The sequence below is a fragment of the Convolutriloba macropyga genome, chromosome 4, assembly GCF_964194025.1.
Source record: "Convolutriloba macropyga chromosome 4, txConMacr16.3, whole genome shotgun sequence".
NCBI lineage: Eukaryota > Metazoa > Xenacoelomorpha > Acoela > Convolutidae > Convolutriloba > Convolutriloba macropyga.
Window position 1 is genome coordinate 7,541,609 of NC_134471.1, and position 18,953 is coordinate 7,560,561.

Sequence of the window (18,953 nt, forward strand, 5' to 3'; positions counted from 1 at the left end):
CCAACTCCTTAACAATTTCCCCCTCCAAGCACTCAATATCAAATACAACGAGAGACATTCCTTTTTCTAGATTACAATATCAGAAAAAGATTAGCAGTTTAGTCTTTTGAAAAATTGAGGATGGAAAAGTTTAATAAGAACAAAAAAGATTAACCCAGTTAACCAATGAAACATGAGCTGGGAAAATTTGGTAACATGTAACAGTATCCTGGACCCTTCGGCGGAATCGTGCAGTACAGCAAGTAATCGAAAAACTTTCAATCTAGTAAAGAAAAAGTCAAGAAAGGAACTTGCTTAACCAATAAGTCCTCCATGAGGAAATTTTTGGTCATTTTATTCGGAATTTATATTTTTGTCCCATATTTTACAGGCTGATAAGAAAGAGTTTTTGCGTTTTTCATTTTCGGAAAACCATGAAAGTATGTTTCCGTAACAATTGAATATGTTGACAAGAATGAAACTACCAAAAGATATGACTGGAACTACTACTTTTGGTAGTTACTTTTGGTGAATTGAGCAAAACATGAGATCTGGAAGCAGAACATAAGAAAACCTGGATGAATAAGGGTAACTGAACAATGTAAGGGTAAAGAAACAAATGACTGAAATATCTTGAAAATTAACCTCGATATATCGAGCCAATGAAACTTAATTAAAACACAGAAGAATTGGGAACAAAAAACCTCGTAGCCGATAAGATCTTATAAAACATTTTGTTAAGTCAATGAAAGTTGTGTAGAAAATGATTTATTGTTTATGTCATTTCTGTTTTTATTAAGGTCACGTGATGTTAGTAATGAGTTTTTCATTAGTCAAGTGAGGGAGAGTATAGCGAGGCATACCAGCAAGCTAGATTGTACTAAGGTTGGTTTCGACAGACTTTATGGAAGTGTTTTTAACAGCCGACGCTTCCTATACCTCTTCCTTTGCATCTGGCCCAGTTTCCGTAGAAAAACACGACAAGGGAGCTGTCTTGTCAAATTTTTTCATAACAAACTTGGGGTCAATTGCGTTTTCTTCTTCTCTACTTGCAATAAAACTCTCTGTCAGTGACACATTTTCCCACTCGTCACAATCCCTATCAAGTTTCTGCAAATTTTCAAAGTCGTCAGACAAACACCAGAGGAATTTAAGTTCTCTCTCCTGCTCAAAAAATCCGAGTAAATTTTTATACATTGGTCTATAAGCAAACTCATAGTCACAAAAATGTCCACGGACGAATCTGCTTAGTTCCATGTTGTCTGAGACTTGTAAAGTTTTGTTTTCGATGTTGGTCACATGAGTTCAATGACCCCATACAATACCTAGGTATCTGTAATTCGGTAATTGTGGTAATCATACGTCTTAGTTGACCTACATTTTGTATTTGAAATCACCTAATTGTCCGTATTTGCGAAGACAGTATGACGTGAATTTTTTGGTATTAAGACTTAATTGATACATTTACGACTAATTTCTAACGATAGTAAAAAATTCATGATAAATTTGTGCTCATAAAACCTCTATCGATCACCTGAGAAGATTCCCTCGTACAAAAGAAGATGTCAAAAAATGATGTTTGTAAGATCACTAAATAATTGCATTGACAGAATGAATTTAAATAAATACAGAAGATGGCAAGTTGTATAATTTTTGATATATTTTGGATAAACATTTGATAAAATTTTGTTAAATTGCTTATAATTTGGGTGTTTTTCGACAATACTAAAGAAAATTGGGTAAAATTTGAGTATTTTTGACAAGATTCAGCTACTTTTGGTAAATATAAGTGGCAGGAATTGGACAGTTTTTAATAGAATTGTTTCGGTTTTGATAGGAATTAGGTTTTTTTTGGCAAAAATGTAGTTTTTTTGGAAAGAAATGGCTATTTTTAACCTGTATTGGTTAATTTCTTTTAAGGTTTTGGAAAGTGTTTGTCAGAATTGGGCATTTTTTTTCAAGAATTGGGGATTTTTTTTATCAAGAATTGGGTATTTTGGCAAGAATTGGGCATTTTTAAGCAAGAATTTGATATTTTTTGGCAATAATTGGATAATTTTTCGTAATAATTGGCTTTTTTTTTGGCTGCAATTGGGTACTTTTTAGCAAGTTTTGTGTAGTTTTTAGACAGAATTGGGTATTTTTTAGCATGAATTGGGTTATATTTTTGCATTTTTTGGGTATTTTTTAGATAAAATTGGGTATTTTTTGGCAAGATGTGTGTTTTTCTCAAGAATTCGATATTTTTAGCAAGAATTGGGTATTTTTGACAGAAATTGTGTGTTTTTAGGCAAGAATTGCGAATTTTTCGGCAATAATTGGATAATTTTTGATAACATTTGTCTAATTTTTGGTACTTTTTAGCAAGTTTTGGGTATTTTTTAGACAGAATTCGGTATTTTTTGGCATGAATTGGGTATTTTTTTAGCAAGAATTGGATATTTTTGGCAAGAATTGTGTATTTTTAAGCAAGAATTTGGTATTTTTATGGTAATAATTGAACAATTTTTGGTAACAGTTGTCTATTTTTGGCAAAAATTTGGTACTTTTTAGCAAGTTTTGGGTAATTTTTAGACAGAATTGGGTATTTTTTTTATCTACGCGGGATAATATTATTAAGGGATTATCTTACTAATCTACTTCGTGTCAACAGCTTGGGTATCATGCTGTGAGGTACATTTTTGAAAATCACGTAAGCCGTACGTAACTGTAAATGAGTCACCCTATCTAATTAAATATTAAAACATTACCTAGCTTATCCCCTTTGTGTGAACAGCTTGGATATCATACTGTGAGGTGCGTCTTTGGCAATTGACATTAGTGAAGTATAATATGGGAATGGGTAATTGACCTTCTTATTTTGTTATTAAGGGATTATCCTGCTAATCCCCTTCGTGGGAACAGCTAGGGTATCATGTTGTGAGGTACGTCTTTGGAAATTGACATTAGTAAAGTGCAATATGGTAGGGGGTCAATGACCTTACTGATTTGTTGTTAAGGCACTATCTTGCTAATTCCCTTCGTGTGAACAGCTTGGGTGTCATGCTGTGAGGTACGTCTTTGGAAATTGACATTAGTAAAGTGCAATATGGTAGGGGGTAAATGACCTTACTGATTTGTTTTTAAGGCACTATTTTGCTAATCCCCCTCGTGTGAACAGATTGGGTGTCATGCTGTGAGTTACGTTATTGGAAACTTGCATTATTAAAGTGTGAAATGGTAGAGGGTCAATGTCCTTACTAATTTGTTGTTAAGGCACTATTTTGCTAATCCCCCTCGTGTGAATCCCCCTCGGGTATCATACTGTGAGGTACATTTTTGAAAATCACGTAAACCGTACAGTGTAAATGAGTCACCCTATCTAATTTAATATCAAAACATTACCTAACTAATCCCCTTTGAGAGAACAGCTTGGGTATCATGCTGTGAGGTACCTCTTTGGATTTACATTATTAAAGTGCAATATGGGAATGAGTAAATGGCCTAATTTATTATTAAGTGATTAACTTGCTAATCCCCCTGGTGTGGACAGCGTGGGTATCATGCTGTGAGGTACATCTTTGGAATTTGGGGGATTAAAGTGTAATTTGGTAGGGGGTCGATGACCTTATTAAATTGTTGTTAAGGCACTATATTGCTAATCAATCCCCTTCGTGTGAACAGCTTGGGTATCGTGCTGTGAGGTACATTATTGGCAATTGTCATTTTCAAAGTGTAATATGTGAAAGGGTAAATGTCCTTACTAAGAGATTATCTTGCTAATCTCTCTCGTGAGAACAGCTTGGGTATCATGCTGAGAGGAACATCTTTGGAATTTTACATTAGTAAAGTGTAGTATGAGAAAAGGTAAATGACCTTACTGATTTCTTATTGAGGGATTATCTTGCCAATCCTTTTCGTGTGAACAGCGTTGGTATCATGCTGTGAGGTACGTTTTTGGAAATTTACATTATTAAAGTGTAAGATGGTAGGGAGTCAATGACCTTACCAATTTAATATCAAGGGATTATCTTGCTAATCCCCTCGTGTAAACAGCTTGGGTATCATGCTGTGAGGTACGTCTTTGGAATTTGGGGGATTAAAGTGTAATTTGGTAGGGGGTCGATGACCTTATTAAATTGTTGTTAAGGCACTATATTGCTAATCCCCTTCGTGTGAACAGCTTGGGTGTCATACTGTGAGGTACGTCTTTGGAAATTTACGTTATTAAAAAATAATTTGGTAGGGGATCGATGACCTTATTAATTTGTTGTGAAGTCACTATCTTGCTAATCCCCTTCGTGTGAACAGCTTGGGTATCATGCTGTGAGGCACATCTTTGGTAATTGACATTAGTAAAGTGTAATATTATAAGGGGTAAATGACCTTACTGAATTGTTAAGAGATTATCTTGCTAATCCCTTTCGTGAGAACAGCTTGGGTATCGTGCTGTGAGGAACATTATTGGCAATTGTCATTTTCAAAGTGTAATATGTGAAAGGGTAAATGTCCTTACTAAGAGATTATCTTGCTAATCCCTCTCGTGAGAACAGCTTGGGTATCATGCTGAGAGGAACATCTTTGGAATTTTACATTAGTAAAGTGTAGTATGAGAAAAGGTAAATGACCTTACTGATTTCTTATTGAGGGATTATCTTGCTAATCCTTTTCGTGTGAACAGCGTGGGTATCATGCTATGAGGTACGTTTTTGGAAATTTACATTATTAAAGTGTAAGATGGTAGGGAGTCAATGACCTTACCAATTTAATATCGAGGGATTATCTTGCTAATCCCCTCGTGTGAACAGCTTGTGTATGATGCTGTGAGGTACGTCTTTGGAAATTTACATTATTAAAGTGCAATATGGGAATGAGTAAGCCTTACTAATTTAATATTAAGGGATTAACTTGCTAATCCCCCTCGTGTGAACAGCTTGGGTGTCATACTGTGAGGTACATTTTTGAAAAGTCGTACGTAACTGTAAATGAGTCATCCTAAATTATTATTAAAGGATTATCGTGCTAAACCCCTTTGTGTGAACAGCTTGGGTGTCATGCTGTGAGGTACATTTTTGAAAAGTCGTACGTAACTGTAAATGAGTCATCCTAAATTATTATTGAAGGATTATCTTGCTAATCCCCTTCGTGTGAACTGCTTGGGTATCATGCTGTGAGGAGGCACATCTTTGGAAATTGGAGGGTAGGAGGCTATACCTAATGTTAATACATAGGTACTTCCTTTTACCCCCCCCCCCAGCTTTGCTTAACTATTACTACTGAATACTACTGTTTTCTTGTCTATCGTTTCCATCTTGTCAGGAAAAGTATTTCAATTCGTCTTTCTCATGCAGCAAGACTTTACTATAGTATTCGGAATAAAACAAGTCAAATATTGGCGCAATTTATTTCAAGTTGTTGTCTGATAATCATTAATGTCTCCATAGCTAGTGAAGTAATTCTATAAGGAGATTAAACGCTAAGTATCCAACATTGAAACCCTACGTTAAAAAAGCCAATGTTGATTGCCGCAACAATAGAAGGACTGCTTTTCACAACTTAAAGATACGAAGGGGATTGTTTCCCTTTCCAACAGCTTTTGTTGATTGAGCGATTTGGAAAAAAAACTAATCGAGTTTTAATGCATGGCTTGTTCCTCCTAAATAATCAGTGTTTGATTAGGGATTTCAGCAACATTAATGAAGTAGATCCGTGGCGCTGAGAGGCAACGGAGCGCGGTAAATCTGTTTGTTTGTTCGTAGCTGGACTTTAATATTAAACAAGAGGGCTCGCCTAGTACTGTTGCACAGAAATTTGCCGAGAAAAACTATAGCTCATTTTTCCGAGCTCTAAATTTAATACATTCTTCATTTTCTGATCTCATAAGACAAATTTTATTCTCTCACAATCAAAATTAGCCATTTCAATTTCGGATGTATCTGAACACAGCACATAAAAGCATAACGACAAGGGGCGACATTTGAAATGCACTTGTTTTTCGACAATATTTACGAATTTTAATTAACATTTAAGATGCTTTCCTTCCTCAATGACGCTATATAATTGTTTATCAGCCCGACAAACGCGACGACCAAAAAGATAATTCTTCCAATGATCTATGACTGTTCCACTATTCCAATGAAAACCCAGAAACCGCACAACAAATTCTTAAAAGTTGGTGAATATTGAATATTTTCATGTATTTAAAATCATAATTACATAAGGCGCTCCTTGTACCAACGCTCAACTATCGTTGTCAGCTTGCAAAAAACTTCATGCGTACCCTGTGAATAATGACTAATCAAAATGCAATGCAACGCATCAAAAAGAAAATTTAAATGGGACACCTATTCACAACAACAAAAAACAACAAAAAATCCAGTCAAATTTTGAATTAAAATTGACGGATTTGGGAGGTCTGCTTAAATACATAATAAAGAATCACAGAAGAAACGATAATTGTTCATTTATTAAAAAGCAGAGGTGACCTCCACTTTGTGATCAAAATCTTTCCCAAATTAGGAAGTGAAATAAAAACATAAACCGACTAATGTCGGAAGAATTGCTCTCGAAAGACAGGCGATGCAATTTAATTCAAGGGCTGTAGCCTAGATAAATTTTTACTTTTTGGTGCAAAAACAGCTGACCAAGCCGGGATTCGAACATGGACCTCCACATCCCTTACAAGAGGCACTGCCCACTCGCCTATACGTCCCTTCTTGTTGCTATGCTTCAATCGTTCTTATTTTAGCAACAAGCTTTACTTCGGAGTGGGAGCAATAGAGATCACTCAAAAATGAAGAATGAAAGCGTGAGAAAGTCACTCCTCGAAAAGTCGAAGAATGTTCTAGAAGAAAAGCGCCAAAACGGTCAAAGCAAAAAAATTACATAAAAAAGACCAACACGTTTACATTAATTGCTACGAACTTCATTCGAGAGCAATTAAAAATCAATGTATTTGTCGTCATTTTACTGAATGGATTCTGGATTTGCATTTTCATAAATTAAAAGCTACTAACACAACAACCAGATGCACACAGCAGGATAAGAAAGTACTTCAAACGATTTACCACGCGTAAATCGAAACAAGTTGCATTTTTTTAAAAATCTGATTGTTTTTGCGTAACTGTTTTTCCACTCAATTATTTTTCTCAGAAAAAAAGTAATCGAAAATTTTTATCCGAGTATTTTTTTGTCGTTGTAAACCAAAAATTAAGCGCGGATAGGAATTTTCTAATTGTTGTTTTCTAATTGTTTTGTTAAAACTCTGATTATGAAAGAACTAATTTAGAAGGGGGAAATGAACAGAAAAAGCAGATTAAACAATGAATGAATTTATTAATTTACTAAAAAATTATTGACGAAATTAGCGAGACAACTGAAAAGCAGTACCATTTCAAAAATTCAGAAAATATTATTGAGCCGATAAGAGCTTAAAACTCTATTAGTAGCACTATAAAAAAATGCACCTGAACGCATTTAATTAACAACATCTGATAAAATTCGGTTACAAAGCAATGCACGTTCCGAAAAAAAATGATTTCGAAAAGGACTCAAATTCCAAATACCAATGCAAAATCATGATCTTTTTGAAATCTGCTGAGATTTGCACTTTAAATTAAAGCAGACCAAATCGACTCGTACGAAAATCACAAAGAAACCAAAAAATCTTGCGTTAATATCGTCGACACAATTACACTTTCGTATCAACAAAAAGAAATTTCCGGAATTTCTGGAAAGCACAATTTTCATTTGAAAGATTTTGAGAAACTTACGTTCTGCAAGCGAAATCGCAGTGACAATTTAAATCGCCGGTTGCCGAGGTGAAGATCAAGCTGTCACTATCTCCGCATGACACATCGTTAGCTTCAAAATTTGCACATCGGTCAGCACACGCAGTTGCCACTTGGGTTAGAACAACAGAATCAACGAATAAGGCAAAAATAAACAAAAACTCCCAACGCCTTTTGCAGAAATATTCAGAAAACATAGTTGTAATTAATCAAATCGCGTTGCGAGTGTTTTATCAACAAAAAGCGTTTCAATTACTTTTGTACATTTCAAAACATTAGCAAATAATTTGCATTAGGTGTGTGAAGTTGAAAAAAATGAAAAAAGCAACACAGGTTTTATGTTTAGCAGCGCAAATTACTAAAACTTGTTGTCATGGCGTGTAGCGGAAAATAATGAAACCGAAAAGGGAAAAATATTAACAACCATTTTCACTGTAGGAATAGTTTGTGTAAAATAATATTTCCTTAATTCAAAGTCATTGATTAGCATTGGCTGAAAAACTACTAAAAACAGCACTCATTCAACGTAGGGCAGTAAAAGCCTTCCCGGTTTTCATTTATTTCAATCAGTTTATACATGTCTCTTAAAAACATACTTAGACAGAAGCAAATATCACCTAAGCTTTCTATCTCGCGTTTTTCTCGCTAATTGGCCAAATTCAGTTCGGTTAAATATAAAAATATTTTTATCAGGCCTAAAAGCTTATTAAATGCAGCTTTATTATTTCCTGTTCCTGCTCTATCAAAAGCATGCGAGACACCCATTCGCATAAAATAGCCGAGCTTCTAAACTAACGATCCAACAAAGATTCAGCTTATTTATTCTGCACTGCAATAGAGTTCACAAGTAACTGAAGCATACAGGAAGGCACAGAAAGCAACGCCTAAGCGATTAAAAATAGACAGAATAAGGAATTATAATTTAACAATTTTCAGTTCCTAAAAACGTAAATTATCGCTTCCCCGAATACATTTAGCAACACTACTTTGTTAAAGTGAAAAAACGAATTACTCTCGATTAACTGGAAAGGGGTTGCCTTTGAAAAGTGGACGCCATATTGGCCAACAGTGTTTAACTGACAACGAAAAATTTGCGAAACGTTGCCTAAAATTTAGGCGAAATAAGCCAGATTGTCCCCACCCACACACACACACACAAGCGTCCCTTTGCAGTCCTTAATAAAAACTCGGGACAAAAAAAACTGAGGGACGAAAATATAAACGGAACTTAACGTGAAATTAAAAAAAAACTGATTACAGATAAACATTAACGAAAGCTTCGAACAACAGGCGAACCTTCGAACAACAGGCGAACAATGAGCTCGACTTTATGGTCTTGCAAAACTATTCCGGAAAATCCTTTTCACAACTTAAACAATTTTTTACTCAACTTTTACAAAAGCTACTGGGAGCTAATATCGATACTTAGAGTCTGATAGCAAGAAACTTGAAATTCTTGAGCTTGTGGCGAATGAGCAAACTGTAACCATAGATGTTAAAAAATTATATACTAATGTTCCAGTCCTGGAAGCCATCGAGGTTGACTTGCGGTATCTTCACTCCAGTGCCAACCCTCCCCATACTGAAAGATCAACACTTAAGCTCCTACTCAAACTGGCAGTCGAAAAAGTTCTTTTTGAAGTAGTCGAAGCAGCAGGTACTTTATCAAAACCATTTTGGCAATGGGGGCTTCCCTGGCAGTTATCGTGGACAATACTCGAATGAACTTCTGAATATAAACTAAGAGCTGGGAACCAGATAAGATCTGGAGACAAAACTGCGAAACAAAGATGCACTGGCTGTCTTAAAAAATAATTTGGAATAGCAAGGTGGATGAATGCGAAAAAAGTGAAAAAGGTATCACAAAAGATCAAGATAAAAATAAGTAGCAATACGAAAAACAGCTGTTGTTTAGAAAAATTTCCGATGTAAAAGTAGACCAATTGAAAGCAAAGCTGGGATACGAAATCAATTTGAAAGAAATAAAGACATTATTTGCACAGTTAAAGACAGCTCCAAAACTTTGCTGCAGAAAGGAAATAGTTTCCATAGAAGTTTGGAACTAAGAATGAAAAAAACAGAACTCTATTCTGTTTTTCCCTCTCAACTCAGAGGGTTTATATCTTTTACGCCCGTCCTACGTGCTATGTTTTTTTTTTACCAAATAAGATCCATTGTAACAACATTTTATTTGTAATGGGGGCGTAAAAACACTGGGGAGGGGGAGAACAGAAAAGATTCCAAAAATGAATGAAGAACATGAACTAGCACTCCTTGATATCGCAGTCTACGTTGTCGTAAAAAAAATTCCGCAGCTGCGCTTGACTCCAGCATGAAGAAATGATCGAGAGGGTACTATCAATCTTCATTTTTGATCTACAAAAAAGGCAATAATTTACTGAAATAAACAAAAAGATATGAAGGAAAGCGAATAACCCAAAAATTGTTCATCAGGCAATGTACATAAGACCCTTGAAAAACAATAAGTGACTCTAAAAGGACTGCATAACCTATAGCGGAAAGCAATTCGAAGTTGCGCTAAACCGGAAGGAGATGTCAACATTTTTCCTGCAATGTAGAGGCCGATTAAGCATTAGCCTAAAAGAAAAACTGAAAAAAAAATTATTGAATACTGGAGTGAACTAAACTATAAGGAAACTCAAGATCTGCTGACCATCATAGAGGTCTGGATTTTATCAGCACCTATAATCGCACGCGGTACACGAAATAACTTTAAGTGGATGCAATTTCACCTATTTTGGGCAGACTTGCAGAAATATCACCATGTGAAATATCACCATGAGTATATAAAAACAGAATTGGTAGTAGGTCAGCATATAAATTAATGTGGTGGCACCTGACTGGCGTATATTTGACCAGTGTAAAGTTCCACACAGGCTCATAACTATCGAAGCATTAAGCACAACGGAAGCCATTGCGCGAGTACCAAAGCCATTGGTTTACATTTAACTATAAGTTAATAGTAGTCATGTTGCTTTATTCAAAAATTATGTTCTTGCGAATTAAAAGCTTGAAATTATTCAAAACATTACCGGAATTGTAGATTGTCCAAAAAAAATTAAAACGTTAAAAGACAATATGATGCATCCAAACATAGGATATAGTCAATAGCAAAAGTTGAGAGGAGTTCGTGTTATCAGAAAACATTCTTCCGAGAAGCTCTCAATTTACTGTTTTTTTCATAATTAAATGGAAACCCTTTATTTTCTTAATAAATTGAGGTTAATTTGTAATTTAGCTGATGATGCCAGACGTAAGTTGTAGAAAACGTTTGTAGATGTGTTTTTATGATTAATTTAGTCCTTTAAAAACGCAATATTCAGTACCATTTTTTTTGCTGAATACAATTATCAGATTGTTAAACTCAAAAGAAAAAAATTGTGCTTCCGAAAGGAACTTTCTACGTTTTCTGACACATTATATTTGGTCTCTAATGTTTCCTAGTTATGTGATCTCAATTTTGATGGACGAAAAAAACTTTGAAATTGGGTAAGAAACAACGTAGTGTGCGGCAGAAGTGTTCTGCGAGGGAAACAAACTTGATCCTTACTGACGTGTTTGCCAGTAATTTGAGTGAGCTTCCCCATCACGACACTGACGTCCAGCATTGATCTACCCCTAGTTGGCTACACCTCTAGTTGAGTCGGAGCAATGGTGAAACAAAACTGATTTAAAAACAAGTCAGAATTTTAGAAATTTTTGAGAAAGATAATTCAAGAGTATACTTCCTAAAGAAATGTCTAGAAATTGATTTAATTGCTAATGATCTTAAATTTTATGTTACAATTGACGGCGCTTTCTCTCAGCACGTAATACATACGTTTCAACCTAGATTTCTAAAAAAAGCTGAAAAAAGCTGAAACCAGTTTTGATGACTTGCGGTAAAAACGGAGACGGGTGGGTCAGAAATCAGGAGCTCCGTTTGGTATGAAATTTTGAACACTGTGGTGTTTTTTCTTCGGAAAACGATTCGCTCCTCGAATGAAAGCATTTCGGAAAGGCTTGGAAAAGTGTCGCACAGTCAAATTAGACTTTAGGAGGAAATTAGGACGCTGCCAATGCGTTAGATGGAATAGAACAGACACTACTTCTCAAGGAAATTGGAAAAAGACACAAACCGAACTCTACATGAACAGAAAAAAGTTCTCATTATTGATATACAAAACTGAAAGCTAAGATTAACATCTCACAACCAGCTTGAATTTATGAGTTTAAAAAAATATACGAAGAGGACACATCAATGCGCCCCGTTTTATCTATTTCGGGAAATCCTTGTCACAACTTAAGCATATTTTCGACTTTGTGAAAAGGAGCCGGTGCTATTATTGAAATTTCGAGTTTGACAGCGAAACAAACTGGAAATTCTCTAAATTGAGGCGAATGAGCAAAAGACATCACTAGATGTTAAAAATTTATATACTAAAATTCCCGTATTGGAAGTCATCGAATATGCCTTGCCGTATATTTACTCCAGTGCCAACCCTCACGATATTTAAAGATCAACACTTAAAATCCCGCTCAAACTGGCAGTCACAAATCTTTTTTTTAGTGGTATTCAGGTCTCGTACTGTATAAAAACTATATTGGCGACGGGGGATTCCCTGAAAGTTGTCTTGGACATGACTTGAATTTGTTTTGAATATAAACTAGGTGCTGAGATCCAGATGAGCTTTGGTGAAGCAAAAACTAACTGCAAAACAAATATGCCTACTCTGTCCTGTAAATTGTTCGAAATAGCAAAGTGGTTGAATGCGAAAAAAAATGAAAAAAGTATCACAAAGTGTCAAGATAAAAGCAAGTAACATTACGAAAAACTGTTGATGGTATTTGGAGAAGTTGTCAGTGTGAAAACACACAAACTGAAAACATATTTAGGAAGCAATTAAAATTTGAAAAAATTGTAGACAACATCACTCAAACAGCACAAGAAGACCTCAAAAGTTTGCTTCAGAATGAAAACTTCACAACAAAAAATGTATGAAGAACGGGAACTAGTTTTCCTTAATATAGCAGTCTACGGTGACCACGATGAAAAGCCCCTTGTAACCCGTATCCAAAATCATCAGAAACGGGAACATCTCTGAATTTCCGTAGCCGCACATCACTCAAACTTAAAAAAAAACAATTGTAGAGGGTACTATCGAGTGGTTTTTTTCTCTACAAGCAGATGCCAATATTTGACGAAGCCCGTAAGGTCAACGAAAACATGGGGTGGCAAAATCAGTATGCGAATATTTGGTCATCAGTCACTGTAAATCAGACAATTGGAAAAATTTTAATTGACCTTAAATTGACCTTGAAAACTTCAGCAGAAAGCAAGTCGAAGGTGAAGCTGAAATGGAAGGAGATGTCCACACCTTTTCTACAATGGGGAGGCCTATTAACCATAAAACTTTGAAAAGCTATTAAAAAAAACAATGGATATCAAAGTGATATAAACAACAATGAAACTCAAAACTTCCTTACAATCATTAAGGTCTAGTTTTGACCGGCATCTAAAATCGCACATGTTATACGAAAAAATTTTTAATGGTGTCATTTCCGTTTAGGTCGTACAAACATCCAGACACACGAACACGCGGATGGCAGAGCATCACAGATTAGATTCATCTGTATGTTAGAATGTCGGCGAAGGTTGGGGCACCTCACGCGTGTTCGATTGGTATCTAATTGATTAGCACAATGTGACACAAAGGTCTTGTGACACTTGAAGCAGTACATATAGCGCAACGCAGCCAATGCTAAACACGCCCGCTGAGTACTAAAACCAGGATTATTTATATTAAATTGTTAATTGACAGTAATGATGCTGCTTTATTCGAAAACGAAATTTTAGCTAATTGACAAGTTGAACTGTTGCAAAATCCTTACTGAAAAGTTAGGAAGTCAAAGAAATTTTTAAAACGACAGAACACACAATCTCGAACCCCAATTTATTACCTAAAGTTATTAAAATTTCGTTTTGACAAAAAAGTTCTTGAAAACGCCTAAATTATGGTTTCGTATCGGCAATAAACTGAAATCATTTTATTGTAAAAAATGAAAATAAGTTGTATTTCACCTGATGAAGTTAAAAAAAACGATGGTAAACGTAGTTTTATAATCAAATTTCCAGATTTTGGAAGATGACAAGAAGTTTGCCTTTGCAGTTCCTTTCAATCATAAACATCTATGATTTATGTAAAAATCGCATTCAACTTTTTGAAAGAGCTGTAAATCTTTGCACTCCAGGAACAAACGCAGAAGCATTAAGCTACAATCGGGCAGCATTTTCGACATAATTTTTGTTAAAATCAAGAACCTTTTTGATGCTCGTTTTTGAAAAGTTTCCAGTCTCCTCAAATCATTTGAAGGCGCCAAGATCCCAGATGCGTGGAATGAATTCGAAATATGGAAAGAGTATTAAAAAATTAACTTCAGTGGACTGAAATAAACTCTTAGGCAGATTGTGATTCGAACTTAAAAAGTTCCAGTACGCCTTGTGAAGTTTTGCTGGAAGATGTTTACTCGATTTAAATTTTGATTGAATAATTACATCAAGATCAAGCACTTGATAATTTCCAAAAATCGCCTATCAATAAATACCGAGTTCTCGGTAAATTGAACTCAATTCCAATTTCTCCTTTCAAGGAATGAAAACAATCCTATCTTTTTTTCGGCTTCCTTTTGAATTGGATATCAGCATCTCTGATGCTGGCATTTTTTCTTTTTTCTCTTTGGTAACAGTTAGTATAATCAGCTTGCATTTACTAGGCATATGGAGGGTTGGTCAGGAAACATCAGGAACTGCCCCTCGCGCCATCAGAGAGAGAAACAGTATATTATTGTATAAGCATAGCGAGCGTTGAACATAAAATTAATGAAAATGATATATGTGCGCAAATAAATTATAAAGTTGTTTTTTTTCAAGGTTAAATGGAAACAGTTCATTTAAAACGGACATCACACCATAAGAAAGCTTGTTGAATAGGATCTGCTGAATGGACTCAACTACCAGATTTTTTCCAAACGACTTCTAAGTACCTGTAAACTTACACGTGGTTCTCGTAGGTCCAATGGCAGGTACAATGAGACCGTAGTTAATTTATGTTTTTGTTGAAAAGTTCTTTTAAGGGTTCTTTGGTAAAAGTGCAATGAAGTTGCCTTTGTCGATTTCATTTTTAGATGTTCTCAAATTGTTTCCAAACTTGATACAAGAACAAAAAAACACACTTTAAAGCCCAATTAATCTATTTCCAAAAATCACCAAATGTCAACGGATGTGAAAGAGACATAAAGTAGAGATACTCTAAATTACAAATGACGTGTCCGTGAAAGAATATGATTAAAATTGTGTTAGGAAATCAGAGTTGTACAGTTTCAATGGTTTTGATATCAGGAGCCATGTACTTTTTATGTGACTTTTTTCACTTGAGTTTGAAAAGCAAGGTGATTGTCTCTGGTAACACATAAGTACTTACATTGGTTTGATTTTTTACTCTAGCTGTTCCTACCACTGCTGAGTCCGAATTGTTCGGCCTATTATCATTTTTGTGCTAGAAGGTTATTAACTCACATTTTTGGCATTTGGAATCAACCAATTGATAAAGAAATAGGCCTCTAAGCCGTGAATTTGTTGGCAATGAAATCTAAGCAATATTTGTGCTTTTCTAACTACAAAAAAAAACAAACAACAGTCAGCACACTGTAAATTTTTACCGTTTTTACTTCTTTGCTCTGTGAGATTGTTAACTCCTCCCTTTTAATTGGCCTGTAGTCCAAATTTATTCATGAAAACAAAATGCGTAAATTTCCTTCAAATTGATGTCATTCTTAGCTCTTAAAATCTTCTTATCTATTTAAATCCGTTTTTATCCATAGTGATTTTTTTTATCAGACATAAATGAGTGTTTCTTATTTTCGGTTAAATTTTCAAGCGAAAACTGAACATACGTAATCTTACTCTTTAGCTCCTTAGTCCAGATTGAAAGTGAGTTTAGTTTTTTGAAAATTTTGAAGCAGCTATTGACATTAGATTTTATTCGCATCATATATTCGTTAATTTTCCTCAAGCCTAAATACATTTTTTGGGACTTGTGGAGGACATGGAAGACAATATTTGATTAGATTTCAAAACTCGCGTTTTGTTTCCTTTCCACTGCCTGGATAAGAAAAAGCATTTTCAGAGCAAAAAAGTGACAATGCTGAAATCATCCAAACCGCACGGCGCTTTTTCCAGAAAGTAAATATTGTTCTACCATCTTTGTTTTGATGAAATGAAGCACACTTTAAAATACTTACTTTCAATTTTTGGTTGAAATTTTAGCATTCTTTGTATATCTGACAAAACTAAAATGGGGTTTATAGTAACAATTTTTCAAGTAGTGACTCGAAAAAATAGTTCACGCTGTCGATTGCTCTATGTGAAACTTAATTAAACTGAAAATGAATTTTTTTAAAAGTTTTATTTTTCTCTACAGCCTATAGAGTGGTTCTCTGTGAAAGATTCCAGGAATGAAAAATCCAGTAAATTTTCCCACAAAAAAGTCACTTTCATTTTATTCAATAAAGAGCAGAAAATTTTAATATAAAAGTTTTGAATATTTTGGCTTTGTTTCTCCCTTTATTCTTAACTCGCGCAAGAAAAAATATCTTAATTTCTAGATAAACATTTTTATTTCCTACTAATTTGGTTTAGACTAAAGATGAAAGAAGGTTGAAATTAAACCGCAGCCTCACCCTCTTTCTTTCAGTGATTAAAACTAATTCCTTTGTCCATTACTGCCGTTGATGCGGTCGACTGAAGGAAAAAACGAGAGATCTACCTTTTGTGTGATTTCTGCCGAGTGAATATAAAACAAGAGAAAACTAATCCTGTGATGAATTATACTAACAACAACGTTTGTTAGTTCTTCACAATGTTTCCTCAACCAAAATTCAAAAATCGCTCAGTCGTTTTACCGCAGTACTGGGGGTGGGGGGGGGGGGCTGAAAGAGGAAATATGCCAGGGAGTTAGTTACGCGATACGCGATTACCGAAACACTCTTATGGAACAGCCACGACTCCATTTTACGTCTGAAACTTTCACCAATGCTGCTGATAATAGACAGCATGTGGTCAACTGTAAACAATTTTTTTTGTTGAGTGGGAGTTCTTATTTACGAAAACAACTTCACTGAGGCCTGGGAATTATCAACCATCAACATAATTGACAAACTGACACATCTCTTACTTCTCATCTGACAGCGAAAACGAGAACTTTTAATGGCGAAATGGTAGTTTTTTCTCTCAGTTCTTCAATAGACGTTGTTTAATGGATGGATGTTCACTTAGCAGAAAATGCCACGTTGTCAAAGCGTTTATTGATTACGTCCACAAAATTATTTAATAATTTGCGTCTCGTATCAAGAGAATTTTCTAACTATGAAAGGTGAGCTCCGAGTGAGTGTCAGTTAAAACTTGAACTGCTATTTCTTGTGAGTGATTTTGTTTTCTTTAATTTTATAATATACATTTCAAAGCTTGTCAAATTTGTCAATTCTGTCGGGTAAGTCTGATAAATAAAATAGCAAAAGCTTTTTATTATAAAGAAAAGATAAATAAAATTTCTGAATAGAAAAGACGACGTTATTCAATTAAGGTGAGTTCCATTTCTGGCACAGTAACTAAATGTTGCGCTTTTAATTTTTTACCAAGGTTTATTTGGCGCAAAAGCTTTGCACAATAAGTATTTAATTAGCATTTTCAGCTCTTTTCAGCGGTTCCTCAGAAACAGTCAGTGTTTATGCAGAACAGATCGGAGACTGAATGGTTAGCTTAAAAGAACTTTCATGTTTCATGTCATATCTTACAAGAAGAGCCATAGCCTAGACAACTTTTCGGCCAAACAATCGAAAGATTATACAAGATGATCGTTCTCTTTAAAAGTTCTTGCCAGTTAATTTTTAGGCTTGTAAGTTAACATATACAAACTAATCACTAAAATAATGTCAAGGTTCTGACACATTTGATCTATATTTGACCATTATAAATAGAATGTACACAATTAGCAAGATTTTTTGTTACAAAACTAAACACAACCCTAGTCGAGACCTGGAATTTATGAAAAGACCTATTAACTCCAGGTGGGGGTAAATATTGAATTAAATTACACGGTCGAGGACCCTAGTTAAATTCGAGGCTAATTCTTTCCATAAGTCCAGCCAAATTCTTTTCATATGCAAAAATGAGGCAAACTAAAAAGTTCCGACAAGTTCTGGGTTCGATCTCGTGACCTTCTCCAATCTTACCCAAGGCTTAACCATTTGCAATAAAAGACACAACTAAAGTAAACGAGAAAAAACGAACTTTTTGTTGATTTTTTTTATTATGTTGATCTGTTATTAAAAAGAAGCAGTGAACAACAAAGTAACATTAGCTGAAAAACAATAAATCAGAACTTTTTTTCCGATTGTTGTACTGTCTACTGCCGAAGTTTAGATTTGGTCCAATTGCACCGCGTTTGACTCTCACTTAGTTATAGTAGAAGATCGCAATGCGTTTGCTAGTTAACCAAACTAAAATCTTTAGTTTTACTTTGGTATTAGGGAATTCGCGCCGCAAAAGACTTGTTCAGTTTCTGAGTTAGCTTTTGCAAAGCCATCTGCTAAGTTATATTACAACTGAGAGTTGACAGCACAAATGACAGAAGGAAAAAAATTACAAATTCAATCAGAACAGGAAGTTAGGTTGACCTTAAACTGATCACGCAACGAGACAGGAACTAAACATTTTCTCAGGTTGTGAACAAACAGTTTCTTCTCTAATTAATGAACAAAACGGAAAATAGATCTAATCTCATAACTGAAAAAAAATGGTAAAATGAAATACATCTGCCCTTGAAAAAAAAGAAACTGGTACTTATGTCCAGTCCTTATGGCATTTGCACCTTTCCGGAGAACTGATGATGATTACAATAATTGAAATAAAAAATTTAGTACTTATTCACCGGTTGAAAAAAATTATTTTGTCGAGTTTTAGTGATGTTTTTAATCAAAAATGTCTTCCTAGCATTGGTCCACCTCATATATTGTCATCTCTATTTCCATAGGTATGTTTGGGTGCGGGTCTGTTGTCCATCTTTTGTTTGAATTGCTGGGCGATGCTGTACCAATAAAATTTGCATCATTAATAGGTTTTTCTGAAGAATAGCCATGATTTGATTA

The 18,953-nt window shown here is 34.8% G+C and overlaps 1 protein-coding gene across 1 annotated transcript in view; it reads right to left on the minus strand.

The window, feature by feature from the left end:
- Positions 1-9,139, minus strand: part of LOC142337446 (uncharacterized) — an 82,763-nt gene extending 73,624 nt beyond the window's left edge. Inside the window, exon 1 of the mRNA XM_075386674.1 lies at positions 7,731-9,139. Within this exon, the coding sequence (XP_075242789.1) occupies positions 7,731-7,945 (215 nt within the window). The 5' untranslated portion in view covers positions 7,946-9,139. The remainder of the gene's footprint in view (positions 1-7,730) is intronic.
- Positions 9,140-18,953: the final 9,814 nt, after the last annotated feature.